Source organism: Delphinus delphis, chromosome 5 (assembly GCF_949987515.2).
Source record: "Delphinus delphis chromosome 5, mDelDel1.2, whole genome shotgun sequence".
Lineage (NCBI taxonomy): Eukaryota > Metazoa > Chordata > Mammalia > Artiodactyla > Delphinidae > Delphinus > Delphinus delphis.
The window spans coordinates 32,327,494-32,347,418 of record NC_082687.1 but is presented as its reverse complement, the minus strand read 5'-3'; the positions used below and the strand labels follow the sequence as shown (position 1 = coordinate 32,347,418).

Sequence of the window (19,925 nt, the reverse complement as noted above, 5' to 3'; positions counted from 1 at the left end):
GGAACTTCATAAATGACAACTTGTAGGCTAATTTGGGAAATATAAATTGCCTCTTAATAACCTTTTCTAAAGGTTGTTGTTTTTCATTGAATTGAGGTAAACCTGATAGTATTTAAAAAAAAAAAAAGCATTATCCATGACATTTACCACAGAACTAAAACAAATAATCCAAAACTTTATATGGAACCATAAAAGACCCAGAATTGCCAAAGCAATCCTGAGGAAAAAAACAAAGCAGGATGCATAACTCTCCCAGACTTCAGACAATACTACAAAGCTACAGTAATCAAGACAGTGTGGTATTGGTACAAAAGCAGACATACGGATCAATGGAACAGAATAGAGAGCCCAGAAATAAACCCATACACCTACAGTCAATTAATCTTCAACAAAGGAGGCAAGAGTATAAAATGGGAAAAAGTCTCTTCAGCAAGTGGTGCTGGGAAAGTTGGACAGTCACATGTAAGTCAATGAAGTTAGAACACACCCTCACACCATACACAAAAATAAACTCAAAATGGCTTAAAGACTTAAATGTAAGACATGACACCATAAAACTCCTAGAAGAGAGCACAGGCAAAACATTCTCTGACATAAATCGTACCAATGTTTTCTTAGGTCAGTCTCCCAAGGCAATAGAAATAAAAACAGAAATAAACAAATGGGACCTAATCAAACTTAGAAGCTGTTTGCAGAGCAAAGGAAACTATAAAAACAAAAACAAAAAAAAAAAAAACAAAAAAAAACCCCAAAAAGACAACCTACAGAATGGGAGAAAATATCAGTATTTGCAAATGATGTGACTGACAAGGGCTTAATCTCCAAAATATACAAACAACTCACACAACTCAACAACAAAAAAACAAACAACCCAATTGAAAAATGCACAGAAGAACTTAATAGACATTTCTCCAAAGAAGACATACACATGGCCAGTAGGCACATGAAAAGATGCTCAACATCACTAATTATTAGAGAAATGCAAATCAAAACTGCAATGAGGTACCACCTCACACTGGTCAGAACGGCCATCATTTAAAAGTCTACAAATAACAAATGCTGGAGAGGGTGTGGAGAAAATGGAACCCTCCTACACTGTTGGTGGGAATGTAAATTGGTGCAGCCACTATGGAAAACAGTATGGAGGTTCCTCAGAAAACTAAAAATAGAACTACCATATGATCCTGCAATCCCACTCCTGGGCATATACCCGGACAAAACTATAATTCAAAAAGATACATGCACCCCTATGTTCATAGCAGCACTACTCACAATAGCCAAGACATGGAAACAAACTAAGTGTCCATCGACAGATGAATGGATAAAGAAGATGTGGTACATGTATACAATAAAATACTGCTCATCCATTAAAAAGAACAAAATAATGCCATCTGCAGCAACGTGGATGTAACTAGAGATTATCATACCAAGTGAAGTCATTCAGAAAGAGAAAGACAAATACCATATGATATCACTTATATATGGAATCTGAAATATGGCACAAATGAACCTATCTATGAAACAGAAACAGACTCACAGACATAGAGAATAGACTTCCGGTTGCCAAGAAGGAGCAGGGGAGGGAGAGGGATGTACTGGGAGTTTGGAGTTAGCAGATGCAAACAATTACATTTAGAATGGATAAACAACAAGGTCTTACTGTATAGCACAAGGAACTATATCTAATCCCCTGGGATAAACTATAATGGAAAAGAGTATTTTTTAAAATGTATAAAAGAAAGCAACTGAGCAAACTAATTGCTTTATAAAATGAAGCCACATTTAGGTTATACATGAGTAGATTTATGACAATGTCATTGTGACTCTCACTTCATTAATCTTGGATGTAACGAAGTCAAGACGTCTTTACATATGAAAAACTGAATATTTTATTGGATCTAGATCCAAAGAAAAAGACAATTTCATCTTGTATTTCCTGTCCCTTCTCTCGACTGGCCAGTTGTAGTTAATCTTACCTTAAACTTCCCATCTGATGAGAAGATGCTAACCCATTTATTATCATAATCTGCAATGATTATGTCCCCACTGGGATGCACAGCTACTCCTGTGGGCCGCTGCAGCTGCCCGGGAGAGCGTCCTCGTATGCCAAAACGACTTTTGAACTGTCCATCATTGGAAAATATCTGGAAAACAAATTACATTCATTGGAATGTGAACTAGCATAGAAATGAGTGGGAAAGACAGGCAAGAACATCTGTCATAAGTACTACAGGTCAGAACATGCAAACTCTATTTGAAAAATAGCTTATATATACATCATAAGCTTCCCTTTCTTTCCTTGCATCTTAAGTCTTAAGTAGGAAACTATGCAGGTCTATCTGTTTATCAGTGTAAGTGGTTAAAGGTAGACAATTAGGGGCCATACCTGCACGCACTGGTTGTTACTGTCTGCAATTAATATCTTCCCATTTGTAGATGCTGCTACCCCTTGAAGATTTGTAAATTCCCCTTTATTTCTTCCTTTGGTTCCTGAAAATAAATGATAAAAGCACAGAAAATTAAACAATAGAGAGTTAGATTTCTCAGTTTCAGCAAGAGAACATTCAGTCTTCTATAGGTAGCCTGAGAATGCAATGTTTTTTTAAATTACACTTAAAAAAAAAGGGGAACCCCTCCCCTGACTTAATCCATATTCTACTAAACTTCTCTTCCAGACCAATTCTGTAAAGTCTTTGCAAAATCACCTTTCGAGGGGCAAATACCAATCTTCTCTTATTAAACTATAGCTGCATATTAACATGATTAAAATATATTTAGATTTCACAAAGACACAATTATAAAAACTAATGTTACAATTAAGGACACTTTATAGGAGCGGGCCTTATTTGGGAGCTCTGCCAAAATCCCACCCTCTCACTCAGCAGCTCTTAGACACCTGGACACTTGACTTTCAGCACTTTTAACAAACTGTAAGGTCAGAGATGTTATAAAACTAGCGGGCTGATTTTCATACACTGCAGTGATTTATTTTCAAAGACTCGGTATCTCATAAGTTGTGTATCTTTCCTGTAAAAGATATCCTGACCATGTTTTCTAGATTAAATAAATAAGAAAGGCAAAAGAAAATTAATTAATCCAAGTCATACTCTCATCCTTCTAGAGTTTCTTATGGAAGAGATGAAGCAGGTGAAAAAATAAAGCTAAGGTGACTACAGTTAACAGATGTTTGTTTTTGTTTCAAATGAAGTGTTTATAAGTTATTTTAATAAGACCATGCAAATATTAACAGAAGGAACTTTGCTCAGAAATGACCAGGAAGTGGGCTTCCCTGGTGGCGCAGTGGTTGAGAGTCCGCCTGCCGATGCAGGGGACATGGGTTTGTGCCCCTATCCGGGAAGATCCCACATGCCGCAGAGTGGCTGGGCCCGTGAGCCATGGCCGCTGAGCCTGTGCGTCCAGAGCCTGTGCTCCTCAACGGGAGAGGCCACAACAGCGAGAGGCCCGCATACCGCACAATAAAAAAAAAAAAGAAATGATCAGGAAGGAGGTTTAAATTTTCATAGTTGGAGAGAGAGCGCTATGCCTCAGTTTTATCATTTCATTCATATTCAAAATAGCAACTTGATATTTGTTTTTAGACGTCAATGCAGGGCCTCAGGAAAGAGTAGAAAAGATATGCTGCCGATGGCCAATGTCAAGCCCCTGCTTAGCCTGCTTAGGAAACTGGTTTTTGCATTTAGGAAGTAAAACTGAGATATAATTAAACTCAGAACAAAATCAACAACAGAACTGCTGGGTGAACCATCTTATCACCTGGTTCTCACCAGACCCACAGGGTAGTTGCTTTATTGAGATCCTAGACCCTAACAAGATGACTCACCGCCTCTCTATCTCTTCCTAACATGAAACAAAACTCTGAGATCCAGATCCTCAAAAGAATGTCTTCTAGGTTGTAGGACAAACGATTCTACTTTATTTCAGATGTTTCAGCAGAGATGATCTTTGTACCTGATCTGCACAGAATCCCTATAGCATTCAAGTCCATGGGATCAGCTAACACTCTAAAAATGGTGCGTTGGCATCTGTTGGTGGGTGGCAGGGTAAGGGGTGGTTGGCCCCTGAAGGAGGTATGTGCCCACTTTGTATTAGCTTTTGGTCATTCCTTCTGATGTCTGAGTAACACCTGGTTAACAGGTACAGCAAAACCGAAGGACCGGGAAAAGAAACAATTCTTCTAAAATACTCAGTTTATAAATACTTTTTAAAAGGTAGTGGGGGCAAGGCCAGGGTCTCTCAAGAATAAAAACTTAACTCATCAAAAACGATAAAGGGCTTCCCTGGTGGCGCAGTGGTTAAGAATCCACCTGCCAATGCAGGGGACATGGGTTCGAGCCCTGGTCCAGGAAGATCCCACATGTCGCGGAGTAACTAAGCCCGTGTGTCACAGCTGCTGAGCCTGTGCTCTAGAGCACGTGAGCCACAACTACTGAAGCCCGCGTGCCTAGAGCCCGTGCTCAGCAACAAGAGAAGCCACCACAGTGAGAAGCCCACATACCACAACGAAGAGCAGCCCCTGCTCACCGCAAATGGAAAAAGCCTGCACGCAGCAACAAAGACCCAACGCAGCCAAAACAAAACAAAAAAAGGTTGATAAATAGAAGCATGGAAATTATTAGTGGGATGAAGAACTGAGGACCAAATAAAGAAACATAATAAAAAAGAGTCCTACCAGTGAGACTGGAGAAGAATTGACTGTAAAGAAAAACCCAGGCTGTTCTAGATCCTGCTTTTGTAAAATTGGAAGTGCACCCATGGCTCAGAGGACATACAGGCAGGGGAAAGAAATGCTGAAAACGGGGAGGGGAGTAAGAAGCACCTGCACAGAGTACATGAGCATTGGTCTGCTGTCCTTAAACCTGCCTGCTGCCCTCTTCTGTTTAAACTTTGGTCCATCCTGCTAAGGACAAAGCCTATTCTATTCAGAGAAGGCTCTGCAGGCAGCAGCAGTTGAGTTTTGAAATGAAAGGAAAAATGGAGACACGTGCTTTAGTAGAAGTTCAGGGGTGCCTTAGCCAAAAAGATTTAATTGTCCTTTGGAAAAAATAGAGGTGATGCTGAAGGAAAATATATGAGCAAAAAATACTAGCACTTTTTTTTTCTCTGCAGAAATAAACACACATTTTTGAGTGTCAGTATAAATGGGAAAGAATTGTACTTGGGGGTATAATTTTAAAACTTGGGAAGACATTTAGTTGGACTCTATCAGCACCATTTGGACCAAGGAGAAGGAAGATTCTGCCCAGTCTGAAATGAATGTGAGGATGCTCAGTACCTGCCATGAGAGCAACACATCTACATTGCAGAGGACCACACTGCTGGCAGGAGGTTCTCCAACCCCCTCCAAGCTCCAGGCTGATGCGTTGCCCCCCCTGTTATTCTTGGTCTCAAGTTAACTAGAGCTTGAGTCTGCTGCCCCACGTGTAAATAAAAAATCACAGGGTTGGAGGCACATCTGTTAGTCCCAGATTGCTTACATACTTTTGAAAGAGCTAGATGCAACAGGCAGTGCCACTTAAATTTTATATTTGTTTTAAAAAATCTTTCTCTTTTAGCCACAGGGCCCGGTTTCCAAATAGCTGGGGTTGGCATTTTCGTAACAACACTTGATTCTTATGAGCATCTTTTGTCCTGTCAGAGCTATTGATCATCATTTTTCTTTTTTTTTTACAAAAAACTCTATTTGTGTTTTTTTAAGTACAGCAGGAACATAGTGTTACTCCTAAGGATTAAAGGAAATCCACCAGCATACTCTTGAGGGACAATTAATGCTGACTATTTTTACTAGCAATTAAACTAGAAAAATCTTAATGTTGAGTAATGATGCAGAACTACAGCATAGTATCATTACACTGAAATGCCCGAAGTCCAAGTGTTTGTAAAGTGTCTTGGGAGCAAAATAAAAGTGTCTTGCGACCAAAATAAAATAACAGAAATTGCAGAAGTTAGAAATAATTTGGGGTCATGCATCCCTCTTCAAAATATTTAGTAAATACTATTTAGTCTATAGAAAATTTCCCCACCCTCCACAAAGTATTCTAAATAATAAAAACTAGTTCTTTCGTAACAAATATAAGTGTAACATAAAACATATACAGTAGTTATAAAATCTTTTCCTGTCTACTCTGATGTAAAAGATTTCACTTGATGGTTAGATTTTGGCTAGTAAAATGAGTAATGTGAGTTTTAAAAGTAATTATAAACAATTTGACAACAATTCCATAAGATAATTACACTTGTTTTCCCCAGACTTCCCAGATTTTAAACTAGCCTATGAAGCACAGAATGAATTTTCAAACCAACAGCTTCTTATCTGTGCTCCTGCCCTTGCCTCCAGGAAGATGACAGAGGTAAGGTAATAAGTCCCTGGATTGAAATAGGGGAGCAATAACTGTAAATTTCCTCTCACCCCCACTCCAACTTAGTAAGAAAATTAATGCTAAATGAAACTAGATACTTAGAATGGGATAATGCAAGAGGATGAAATTGAGCCAAACATAGGGTCTAACACGGGATCTTTAACCAAGTACGTGTTAACGTATGTTTGCTGAATGAATGGGTCCCTAAATGAATTATTAATGACTGAGTAAATTACAACCCACATTACATCATGGGAAAAGGAAGTGTTCAGTAATATTTACAGCACTTTCATATACATTCTCTTGTGCACTCCCTATAACAATCCCAAGAGTTAGCAGGATAAATATTATCATTCCATTTTATAGATGAGAAATTGCAGCTAGGTATATCACAAAGGTAGGGAAGAGACAGAGCAAAGAATAAAACCTGGTTCTCCCGACCCTTTATATATTTTTTAAATACACACATTGCTTCTAATTGGACCTTAGGATATCAGGCTTCTGAGGTGAGGATAATTACCCTTTGGGTTCACATGGATCATGCTCTCTCCATTAAATCTTTCAGAAAACTCCATTTTAACTGGTTCACTGTCTCCCTCACTAAACTATGAGCTCCCTGGGGGACGAGGCAACATCTGTCCCGTTCTCTGTTGCATCCTACAACACAGCGGAGTGCCTGACACTCATAACAGTGGCATCATTTTACATTTGAAATCCAAGAGGAGTTTCCAAGGATGAGATTCTCAAGGGGTGGGGACAGGGTTCCTATAATGACCTCAGATGCCAAATTAGCATGCTCTCCCTTCCTTTTAGGCAGGGAAGGTGATGGTTTGCAGAGATGAGGCAGGGAAGAGGGGTGTAAAATATCACATCTTCCTGTAAAGCCTCTGAACTCATGCCAAGTGATTTTACACATCCATTTGATATGACAAGAGAGCACACTGATCTAGAGTACAAATGAGCGGTTCATTCAACACATCCCAAGAATTCATTAAGGTACGGTGGATGAATTGCATAATTTGAAACAATTCATCTGTAATTCTTTCACTCCCTCCCACCTCTTCAGGCTTCCCCGTTGTTCAATGATTTTTTTAGTAGCTGACAAAACCAGCTCATGGCTTCTAGTCAGCAAACTCTGACAGTGCAGGGAAAAATAATCCCCGCGTTTCAAGGAATCAACACATGCCCTAAGCCACTTCCCTACACTCCTTCAGGACTGTTTCGCAATTCAATATTAGAGTAAGACAATAGCTCATTCACAGTGGGCATGCATTATGTTTTCAGGTGTGGGAGATGTCATATATCTTAACTTTGGAAAACCACAGTAGTTAAAGGACATTTTAGATGAAGAGGAATCGTCGTGCAATTAAAAAGGCAGGGGCATCAGAGTTACAGGTGGCTTGGGTTCCTTCCTGGGCTCTCCTGAGCCTCCATTCCTTCAAAGCTAAGGATGATTATATGTTGTCCTGGTAATTTGGCTCTTGAGGGGCAGGGGCTGTAGGGCTGGGGGAGGAGTTCTGATTTGTAGCATTGGTCCGTTTCTATTGTGTAAATACTACCATCACAGCTGATTTCAATGAATTCAGTAAAGATGCAGATACAAAATTAACATACAAAGTTCAGTAGCGTTTCTATACACTAACAATGAATTTTCTGAAAAAGAAACAAAGATGTTGATCTTCCTGATAATAGCATCAAAAACAATAAAATACTTAAGAATAAATTTAACCAAGGAGTTTGTGAAAGATCTCTACTCTGAAAACTACAAGATATTGAAAGAAATTGAAAAAGACACAAATAAGTGGAAAGGTATTCTGTGTTCATGGACTGGAAGAATTAATATTGTTAAAATGTTAATACTACCAAAAGCCATCTATAGATTCAATGAAATTCCTATCAAGATTCCAATGGCAATCTTTACAGAAGTAGAAATAACATTCCTAAAATTTATATGGAACTACAAAAGACTCTGAACAGCCAAAGAAATTCTGAGAAAGAACAAAGCAGGGAGGCATCACACTCCCCGATTTCAAGCTATAATATAAGGCTATAGTAATCAAAACAGTATGGTACTGGTATAAAAACAAACAGACCCATGGAACAGAATCAAGAGCCAAGAAAATTACCCAAATATATACAGTCAACTAATATTTTGACAAGGGAGCCAAGAATACTCAAGAGAGAAAAAACTTCGTGCTAGAATAGAATATTCATATAAAAGAACGAAACTGGGGGCTTCCCTGGTGGCGCAGTGGTTGAGAGTCCGCCTGCCAATGCAGGGGACATGGATTCGTGTCCCAGTCCGGGAAGATCCCACATGCCTCAGAGCAGCTAGGCCCGTGAGCCATGGCCGCTGAGCTTGTGTGTCCGGAGCTTGTGCTCTGCAATGGGAGAGGCCACAACAGTGAGAGGCCCACGTACTACAAAAAAAAAAAAAAAAAAAGAACGAAACTGGACCCCTGTCTTACACTATTGACAAAAATTAACTTGAAATGGATTAAATATAAGACCTGAAACCAGGTCTAATTTCTTCCTGGAAGAAAACAGGAATAGAGTTCCCTGACTCAAGCTTTGGTAACGATTTTTTGGATATGACACCTAAAGCACAAGCAAGGAAAGCAAAAATAAACAGGTGAAACTATACCAAACTAAAACATTTCTGTCAATGAGCAAAATAAACTATCAATAATGTGAAAAGGACTTCCCTGGTGGCGCAGTGGTTAAGAATCCGCCTGGCAATGCAGGGGACATGGGTTTGATCCCTGGTCCAGGAAGATCCCACATGCCGTGGAGCAACTAAGCCCGTGCACCACAACTACTGAGCCCGCGCACTACAGCCCACGAGCCACAACCACTGAAGCCCATGCGCCCCAGAGCTCACAAGCCACAGCTACTGAAGCCCATGTGCCTAGATCCCGTGCTCCAAACAAGAGACGCTACCGCAACGAGAAGCCTGCACACCGCAACAAAGAGTAGTCCCAGCTCACCGCAACTAGAGAAAGCCCGCGCGCAGCAACGAAGACCCAATGCAGCCAAAAGTAAAATAAAATAAATTTATAAAAATAATGTGAAAAGACAACCTACAGGATGGGCAAAAATATTTGCACACCATATATCTGATAAGGGGTTAATATCTAAAATACATAAAGAACTCATACAATTCAGTAGCAGAAAACTAAATAACCCAATTAAAAAATGGGAAAAGGACCAGAATAGACATTTTTCCAAAGAAGATTCACCAAAGGCCACATGAAAAGATGCTCAACGTCACTAGTCATTAGGGAAATGCAAATTAAAAACACAACAAGATACCACCTCATGCCTGTGAGAATGGTCATCAACAAAAAGACAAGAGATAAAAAATGCTGGCATGGATGTGGACTGTTGGTCCTTGTGCACTGTTGGTGGGATGGTAAATTGGTACAGCTGCTATGGAAAACAGTATAAAGTACCTTTGAAAATTAAAAATAGAGCTACCATATGATCCAGCTATTCCACTTCTGGGTATTTTTGCATAGGAAACAAAAACCCTAACTCGAGAAGATACATGCACCCACATGTTCACAGAAGCACTATGTACAACAGCCAAGACATGGAAGCAACCTAAGTGTCCATCGATGGATGAATGCATAAAGAAGTTGTGGGCCGTGTGTGTGTGTGCGTGTATGAACATTATTCAACCATAACAGGGAGAAAAATCCTACCGTTTGCAACAACATGGGTGGACCTTGAATGTATTATGCTAAGTGAAATAAGTCAGACAGAAAATGACAAATACTGTATGATCTCACTTATATGTGGAGTCTTAAAAAAAACCAAACTCAGAAAAGAGATCAGACTTGGGGTTCAGAGGTGGAGGGTTGGAGAGGGGCAACTGGAGGTGAAGTAACTTCCCCAACTGCATGGGTAGGAAAGTGGCAGTGCTGGGGCTGGAACCCAAGGCTGCGTAGCCTCCGAGGCCACAGCTTTAACCATTCACGCTTCTACCTCACGCCCCTACATCACTCAAGTCAAACAGCTGGAAGTTCAATTTGGTCCTCAAGTCCTGCGCTCTCCCTCCTAAGCGTGTTATCAATCTGCCACGTCCTCTCTACTCCAGCGCATCACTCTTAGTTCTGGCACTTGTAACAGCTCACACGGACTACTGCAACAGGAAGCAGCTCCCTGCTTCCCGGGGCACACTGTCAGTAGATCCCCTATAATGTCCCCAGCCTCTTTAAAAATCAGTGTCTCAGCAAGTCACTACATTACATTACACTGTTCAGTGCCTCCCCATCACCCACATGGTTCTCAAACCTCAGCGTGCAGAAGCATCGTGGAGCTGGTAGAATGCAGATTCCTGGTCCCTCTCCCAGAGATTCTGATTCTGTAAATGCAGTACGGAATTCAGGAATTCTCATTTTTACCAAGTACCCCAAGGAATTCAAGTGCTTTATGGGAAACACAGGTATACAGAACAAAGTCTCAGCTCCTTTGCAAGGAAACAGAACCTCTTCTCTGCTATCTTACTTCGTTTAACACTCCAGGCGATGGAATCATTTACAGTTCCTCGAAACTACTTAGTTTCTCATCTTCTTTCCCTTCATCTAAACCTCCCTTTTCCTCCTTTCATCTGACAGACTCTTTCTCTTTCAAGGCCAGCTTTGGTTTAGATATCATCTCTAGATCCTTCCTTAACTCCCTGCTGCTTGCCAGCCTCATCCCCCACCCCACCCCAGCCTCTGAAGGTACGCGTACTGAAGGTACCACATTTGTCACACGCCTGTCCCCTTCCAGACTATGGCCTCCTCTAGGTCAGGGTCAGAATCTCACCCCTCCCTTTATACCAGGACCCAGCCACGTATGAGGCACATAGTAGGAGCTCAAACAGCAGGGGCCCATCTAACTACAGGGCTGGATAATCAGGGAGGAAGGTGAAAACGTGAGTCAAAATTACCCCTGGAAATCCTTTATATCGCACAGAAAGTGATGGTTCCCTTTCACAAATACACAAAATTAACACACGTTATTTAAGGTTGTTAAATGAATCCTGATACATATTTTATGAAAACTATGTAGCTTACGACATGAAATCAGGGCCTCAAGAAGCTCAGTATGTGGGACCAGTTGAGGGAACAGCAGAACCCCAGTTGCCAGCTTATGTGTGTAGCTGGATTTGAATGAATTCTGACTTCAGTACATGCAGAGGGGGAACTGTTCTAATCATGAATGTTCCAGTATCATGGAACAATCACCTAACAACCTGACTGTACAGTACAGACAAGCTTAGAGTCCTAAAACAAAGCTATAACTGTAAAAGAAAGTTGAACTCTTCTAATTATTTATATAAACTCTCCCCATATGTAGCCAACAGTATAGATTTTGAAAAGACAGGTTCTTAGAAGGCCAGTACTGTTTGTCTAATACTGCCTAGCACAGTCCTGTGCATGGGAATACATGTGATGATTGCCCTTGAGCTTGGTGCTTTGTTGCCTGGTCTGTGTGTCCCTGGGCTTCAAAACTGGAATCTGACAGTGGTGAGCAGGAAGTTAAATCATGCAGTAAGTCATGACTTGATTCGATTCAAATAGGCAAAGTACTTAGGCAAAGTGCTCTTGTGGGTTGGGGATTATAAATGATTAAAGATGTCATCTTTGACCTCAAGTAATGCGTAATATCATCAGGAAATAAGACGTCAGCAGAAATAATAATCCACCACAGTGGATTCTAAAATACAAGGTGAGACTTGAGGGAAGGATAGAATTGGGGAAAGAATTCATGGATGGAGGTACCCAGGTGTGAAAGCATAGAGGGTGTTCAAGGAGCTGTGGACTCCAACACTCACCTGTCCAGCTCCTCTCCCCAGTGCCCCCGCCACTTTCCACCCCTCCGATCTTTGTTCCCCCTGCATCTTCTCATGAATGTGTCCCCCCTAAAACATTAATCACGTTCACTCCTCTTCCCCTTGCCTTTGTCCTCCACACTGGTAGCTTGCCCAGGATGCCATTTCAACTTGGATAAGTTGTATTGGTCCTTCACGTCTGGTTTAAATTCCTTCTCCTAATCCATGCTATTAGTATTGTGGCTTCTCCCATTGCGGAGCACAGGCTCCGGACGTGCAGGCACAGCGGCCATGGCTCACGGGCCCAGCCGCTCCACGGCATGTGGGATCTTCCCACAATGGGGCACGAACCCGTGTCCCCTGCATCAGCAGGCAGGCTCTCAACCTCTGCGCCACCAGGGAAGCCCTGGAGTTAAGATCTTTAAAGGTGATTGACTTAAAATGAGGCCATTAGGGTGAGGTCCTAACCCAATATGACTGGTGTCTTTCTAAGAAGAGGAAGAAACACCAGGGGTGTGCGTGCACAGAGGGACAACCATGAGAGGACAAAGCAGCCAGGAGGCGGCCGTCTCCTAGCCAAGAAGAGAGGCCTCCCAAGAAACCAACCTTGCCGCCACCTTGAGCTTGGACTTCCAGCCTCCAGAACTGTGAGAAAATAAATTTCTGTTGTTTAAATCAGCCAGTCTGTGGTATTTTGTTATGGCAGCTCCAGCATTAATAAACCTGGACCTAGTGCTGTATGCCAGGTACTGTTCTAAGCATTTTACAAATGCTTCAACATTTAAACACCTTCCCACCAGTGCCAGTGAATCACTACAGCTGCATTTCTCAATGGGTAGGAGGGGAGAAGAGTGTATCCCCTTCCCTGTAGGGTGGGAGCTGGGCATTCAGAATAAATATAGTTGGGGGAAAAACACCCTAAGAGATATATCTCTTTTCTCAGGTGAGAATCACAGGTGGAAGGGTGATGATTGATAATTATAACAATAGTAAAATGATTGCTGCCATTAACTGAGCAGTTACTGTACATAGGCAAGTACCAGCCGTATTATAAGAATTCCTTCTCATTCCACCCCCCCAGCAACCTTAAGAGTTAGGTAATATTTCATTCCCTTTATTTTACAGAGGAAGAAACCAGGTTAAGAAGGGGCAAGCCAGTTGTCAGCCGGCAAGGAGAATCAGAATCAGATCCAGATCTGGGCCTTTGCAGACTGCCTGCACACTGCCTGGGAAGTGGACTGGGGTCCCGTGGCTGGGGGAGAGGAGACTCTAAATGCGAGACAGAATTTGTTCTTAATGGAGATCAATGGGGAGCAGCAAGGTCAATTGTTTTAGAAGAAAAGGCAGCAAGGAACACCTAACAGCCCTAATAGCATGTGCAAAAACAATCATTCTCTTTATTTAGCTCCTCCTACATGCCAGGCATGAAGCTTGGAACTGAGTCCTGAGATGCTGATATTTTTATCTTTTCTTTTTATGGACATGGAAACTGAAGGCCAGGGAAACTGAGAGACCTGGCCAAGGTTGAAATAAGTGGTAGAACCGGAGTGGCAGGCCTGGGAGGCTCCAATCCTGCGCCTGTCCTGGCCCACCCACTCTGCTTTGGCAGGTATCTCAATGGCTTCTGTACCCACACTGCGTAAATAGGCAGTGAATGCACGAGGGCCTCCATGCCCTGAGTGAAGAGTTTCCTTACCATATCATGGTCTTTACCAAGATTCATCCTAAAGAATAATAAATAATATAGAATACTAAATAATAAAGAGAAATGAATAATAATGGAGTAGCTTTTGCCCAAGAATGCTCCAAGGAGCCTTATTTTCCCAAGATGTTCCATGGAAAAAATTCTATGGTCAGACAAGTTTGGAAGTGCTGCCTGTTATCCCTCCACTGCCTTTGAGACTGCCAGTGTGGCAGTAAAAAAACAAACAAAAAACTGTGCACATCAACAGATTCTAAAGGTACTACAGTAAAAAAAAAAAAAATCTGATTCCTTCACTTAAGCTAAGCTTTCCCCAATCTTTCTGAACCACAGAATTGTTTTTCTACATGTGTCAGTGAACATACCTCACAGCCTCCTTTTAGGTATACCGCATTGTAGGACTGAAGAAGCAGAAAGAGAAGCAGGCTGGAGCCACTTTTGGATATGGTAGCTAACATGCAGACTTTTTTCTTAAGAATGATCAAATTGTGGGGACCTCCCTGGCGGTCCAGTGGTTAAGACTCCATGCTTCCACTGCAGGGGGCATGAGTTCGATCCCTGATCAGGGAACTAAGATCCCACATGCCGTGTGGGACAGCCAAAAAATAAATAAGTTTTAAAAAAGAATTATCAAATTGTTGGCTGTTTACGTTTAGTTTGCTTTCTATTGAGAAAATAAACAGCTTCAAAACATCTGACACAATAAATCTGACAAGGGAAGGGCTATTTGCATCCCCAAATCTCGTGGCTCATCCTAAACCTTCTTGCTTCCGTTCCGCCCCAACCCCATTCCATTCTCCAGGTTTCCACCCACCCCTTCCTCTTCGGGGCTGCTCTCCAGCTACAGGCAGGCGACTGGACATGACAACTTGCAATGCACCATGTCCCTCACCCCCCATCCTTACAATGAGGAAGCAGTGACAGGAAGGCATCAGACCCTCTGCCCACAGTTATAGCCCACGCTGGCAGATTCCAGAGACATGCGTGAACTTATGTGGTAGAAGTATCTCTCTGCCTTGGGGTTAGGCAGGAGTACTCTAGACATTCCCACAGGGGGGCGGAGGGGAAGGTTGCCAACAGTTCCTTTAAAATGTCCAGATTATGTACACAGTGCTATATTTAAAATAGCACAGGGAACTCTACTCAGTATTAGGTAACAACCTAAATGGGAAAAGAAATTGAAAAACAATATATACATGTATATGTATAACTTTGCTGTACACTTGAAACTAACACAACATTGTTAATCACCTATGCTCCAATATAAAATAAAAAGTAAAAAAAATAAAACCTGCTACCCAAAAAAAAGTCCAGATTATGAGTGCTGTGATTTTTCTAATTCTCTTTTTGCTTATTTTCAGTTTCTAATTTTCCATAATGAATGTGCAGCACTTGTGTGTTAAGGAGGAGGAGGCAGAGGGGGGAAGAACGGGAGAGAGGCGGGGGTGGGGGGGAGGGAGAAGGAAGGAGGGAGGGATGAGGGAGGAGGAGGGGAAAATAAATCATAAAATCTCCGGAGAAGGAGACTGCATGAGCTCACCTAATAAAATACACGCGTATCTCGTCAGCCTTAGTTGTGACCTGCAAAGCTGCAATTTGCAACACTTTCCCAGTCACCCCTTAACCAAAGCAAAGCTCAGAATTCAGGTGCAGCGCCGCCTCCCCCTTACCCACGCGGAAGATCAGATCGTCTTCGATGGGATTCTCTTTTCGTTTCCCGGTGCTGTACATGCTAGCGGGTCTCTTCACAGCCTTCTGCTTCACATGGCCGCTCCCCGGGGACTTTACGCGCCTCTTCACGCCCTCGGTGGTGGGGGACACGTCCGCCGACCGGATCACCTTCAGCTTAAACGGGCTGCCGCGGATGTGCTGGTCGTAGAGCCGCAGGGACAGGGTGAAGTCGCCCTCTTTCTGTACTGTGTACAGGAACTCGTACGTGCCGTTCTTGTTGTCCAGGATCTCCCCGTCCGCCACGCTGCCGTCGGGCGTGCTCAGCTCCGCCGTGATGTAGGCGTTGCCCGTTTTGCACAGCTCGCCGTCTTTGTCCTTGGTTGTTATGGTAACGGACATGGGCTGCCCGATAATGGTCTGCCGCAGCCCCTCGCCCGTGGCCACCGTCTCGGAGGCGACGGCGTTGGTGGTTAAAATCGTCCCGAGGTTGTGGATGGACTTCTTGAGCCCCTCGGTCTCCACGATGAAGTCCAGCTGGTCGTTTTCTCGCGGGTGCAGCGGAAAATCCTGGTCCGCCAGTTCGTTCAGCTTCTCGCTCATCTGCTTCTTCACAAGCAGCACCTCCGTCTCCGTGCCATGGTTGAGGGCCTGCGCCGTGAAGCTGCTGCAGCTCTTGATACTCTCCTGCCCCTCAAGCAGAGTATCCAGCTGCGACTGGAGGACCTGCGGGGAAACCAAGCCGGGTGAGCTCTTCCCAGGGCGCCCGGGCCCGCACCTGCCCGCGCTCTTGGCCCCCGGCAGGGGGTGTTCGGTTTAACCCAGGGAACCTCGTTCTCACGCTGAATCCTAAATCGCCTTACCAGTCCCTTCGCTTTCCCTTCCTCCTCGCCTGTCTCTCCCACACACATATTTATGGGGTCATGTGTCTTGGATAGGCGCAAGCAGAAACGTCACCGACAGCTTGGCAACCAGATTGCTACGCCTGACATCTGAAATTTTATTCATTATTCAGTATCTTTGTCTAATGTCCAAAGCTTCCCTGTCACCACCTAAAGGAACAGAAACCAGACAAACGAAAACTCCACACCTGAATATCGGAAGCTTTCATCCCTGGTTTTGTGGTGGGATGTGCAGAGTTAAACAAAGGCTGAAAGGATTCACTCTGAAGTTGACTAACAGGTTGGTGTGGGTGAGAGAGCAATTAAGAGACGATTAGACATTATAATTAAGGAAGGAAAACAATCCAGTTTAACCCTAAATCCTGAAAGCATTACTTTATATTCAACTTTGCCTTGTGTCAAGTTATCAAGTGGTACTTAAGGCCACAGAATCATAGTTCTGCTGAAAACAGGAAGGAAGAAATAGCTGGATAAGCCACTAGATAAAAACTACTGTTTACTGAACAACAGTGACACTTAACCCATTTGAGTCCCCTTTACCGCTGGTAGAACACAGTAAGCTAGCGCCAGGGAGGCCCCCGATAGTGCACCTCTCACGGGATGTCTGTAGGAAAGGGTGGAGTCTTACTTTGTGTTTGAGACCATAGTTGACTTCCAGCTCCATAAGCAGCACGCTCTTGCGCACATTTAAAGTCTTCTGGAGTTCATCAAAGGTAGAATGGATGTCATCCACAATGCTGGCCTTTTGGTCTGTTAACTGATGGATGATTTCTGAGATGAACTGAAGAGCAGAATCTATTTCTGGGAGCCTGGAAGACAGTTATCAGAGGTCGTTATTATAATAAGATCCACACGGAAATGGTAAAAAAAAAAAAAAAAAAAACTATCCAAACACTATATTTTGTCAAGAAACATCTTCTGTGCCTTTCATCATCTTTAAAAAGTAATAACTGAAGAACAGAGTGAATAAGACATGACATAATTACTGCCTTTGAGAGAAGAGATTTTGAGGGTCCACATCTATTTCAATCTACCTCAATCATTTAATTTTAAAAATTGATGGTACAAAGCCTCGAAGCTCTCAGAACCCCATGGCTTTTTCTCACACTCTAAATCAGCTGTTCTCTACAATGGATAAACAACAAGGTCCTACTGTAGAGCACAGAGAACTATATTCAATATCCTGTGATAAACCACAATGGAAAGGAATTTTTTTTTAAAATGTATATATATATATGTATGTATAACTGAATCACTTCGCTGTACAGCAGTAATTAACACAATATTGTAAATTAACTATACTTCAATAAAAATATAAGAAGAAAAAGAAAAAACATAAATCAGGCGTTCTCTAACTTGACATATTGATATTTTGGGCCAGATAATTCTTTGTTGCAGGCGGCTGTCCTGTGAATTGTAGGATGTTTAACAGCATCCTTTCCTCTACCCCTCCCCCCCACACAGCTGTGACACCAGATTGTCTCCAGGCATTGCCAAATGTCCCTTGGGGGGTATCATCGCCCTTGGTTGAGGACCACTGGTCTAAATATATAGCTGTATCTTTTTACCCAATCACATGAAAAACTTATCCAAACTCAGAGTTTCCTGGGAATTTCTTGCAAGTTTCCAAGTTCTTTTAATTAGTATAGAATAGCCACACTTTTCTCACTTCAACTTTTGGTAAAGATATTTATTTTCATTTTGCTGTTTATTTCCTCTCTTTGGTCTTTCTCATGCACCACACAGCTACTCTGTTTCTTCATTTCCATGCCAAATAAAGAGCCTGGAAGCAGGGAAGGAGAAGGAAAATTGAGCACTTGCTGCTCAGGACCATTTTGCTGGGCTCAGATAGAGATGAGCCAGTCACAGTCGGCACAGTGGCTTCTAAGTGTGTCAAGAACAGTAGCTAAGAAAGGCTCTTCAGACAGCCTGGTTTCAGGCACAAATTTCAGAGATCTCCTGAGAGTGTATTTTCCTCGAGTATATTTTGTTCATTTAATCATACTAAGGTACTAAAAGGAAAACCACCACTCATAACAAAAGGGGGTTGGAATTTTACCAAGGGGCAGGGGATGGCCCTCATCACTCACTAGTTTATGACTACAGCCCTATGATCAAAGGACAGTTTATTTAGGTGACACGAATCTTCTATCCCCCTGGGACACGAGACCCTGAGGCCACAGGCGGCCCGTCAGGAGCCAGGCAGAGGTATGCACACCTTTTGTTGACAGCGTCCAGCTGGACCTGGAGTGAGGCCTTGTGCTGCTCCACCACGTCCTTGAGGGGGACTGTGGGGTGTTCCGCATGCTCCCCCTCCGTGCACTCCCGACACATGGCAGTCTCGCAGGACTGGCAGTAAAAGTCCATCACCTGCGGGTGACACAAGAGCAATTCCAGGTTTGGTGCCATGACTGAGTGCTGACCACGCACTAAGCCTTCACTTGCACTCTCTCAGTTAATTCTCATAGCCTCCCCAGGATGTGGGCAGTATTATATCCAGTTTCACAGGAGAAAAGGAAAGATAAACGTTTATGTTCCAGGTCTCGAACAGAGGTGGATCGGACTCCAAAGCTGTTGCTATGGCCACAGAACCAGCTTTTCTTGGCCACTCCCCTAAGACAGAACAGTATAGGGCTTTGGTACTCAAACTTTTTGGTCTCAGGACCCCTTTCCACTCTTTATACATGACTGAGGATTCCAAATGCTTTGTGTTTATATGAGTTATATCTATAGCTATTTATTAGGTTAAAAATGGAAACTGAGAAACATTCAAAATATTGATTAATTTATCAAAAGCAAAAATAAATGTTAACATTAATAATATATGAAAAGTATATTTTGCAAAACAAAAATTTTGTGAGGAGAATGGCATTGCTTTTCATATTTGTAAATCTCTTCAGTGTCTGGCTTCATAGAAGACAGCTGGATTCTCATATCTGCTGCTGCATTCAATCTGTTTTGCTAGCACATATAGTAGAGTCTCTGGAAAATGCCACTGAATACTCTTGAGAGGTTGAGAGTGAAAAAGGTAAATAGGGCTTCCCTGGTGGCGCAGTCGTTGAGAGTCCGCCTGCCGATGTAGGGGACGTGGGTTCGTGCCCCGGTCCAGGAAGATCCCACATGCCGCGGAGCGGCTGGGTCCATGAGCCATGGCTACTGAGCCTGTGCGTCCAGAGCCTGTGTGTCCGGAGCCTGTGCTCCACAACGGGAGAGGCCACAACAGTAAGAGGCCCGTGCAAAAAAAAAAAAAAAAAAAGGTAAATAATGTTTTAGTATTATCATAAATATAGTTTTGACCTTGTGGGTCCCCTGAAAGGGTCTGGAGACCCATGAGAGTTCCTGGATTGCACCTTGAGAACGGCTACTCTTTGGATAAGAGATGAGCTGGATGCAACAGTTTGCATCCTGGCTCCACCACTTACGTGACCTCACCGTGTCTCAATTTTCGCTTTGGC

At 42.8% G+C, this 19,925-nt stretch overlaps 1 protein-coding gene across 1 annotated transcript in view; it reads right to left on the bottom strand.

The window, feature by feature from the left end:
- The window catches only part of TRIM2 (tripartite motif containing 2), a 65,409-nt gene that overhangs the window by 21,055 nt on the left and 24,429 nt on the right, over window positions 1-19,925 (bottom strand). The window contains exons 4-8 of the mRNA XM_060012169.1: window positions 18,689-18,840; window positions 17,099-17,279; window positions 15,571-16,294; window positions 2,387-2,490; window positions 1,977-2,144 (exon numbers count right to left, since the gene is read on the bottom strand). Of these exons, the coding sequence (XP_059868152.1) occupies window positions 1,977-2,144; window positions 2,387-2,490; window positions 15,571-16,294; window positions 17,099-17,279; window positions 18,689-18,840 (1,329 nt within the window). The remainder of the gene's footprint in view (window positions 1-1,976; window positions 2,145-2,386; window positions 2,491-15,570; window positions 16,295-17,098; window positions 17,280-18,688; window positions 18,841-19,925) is intronic.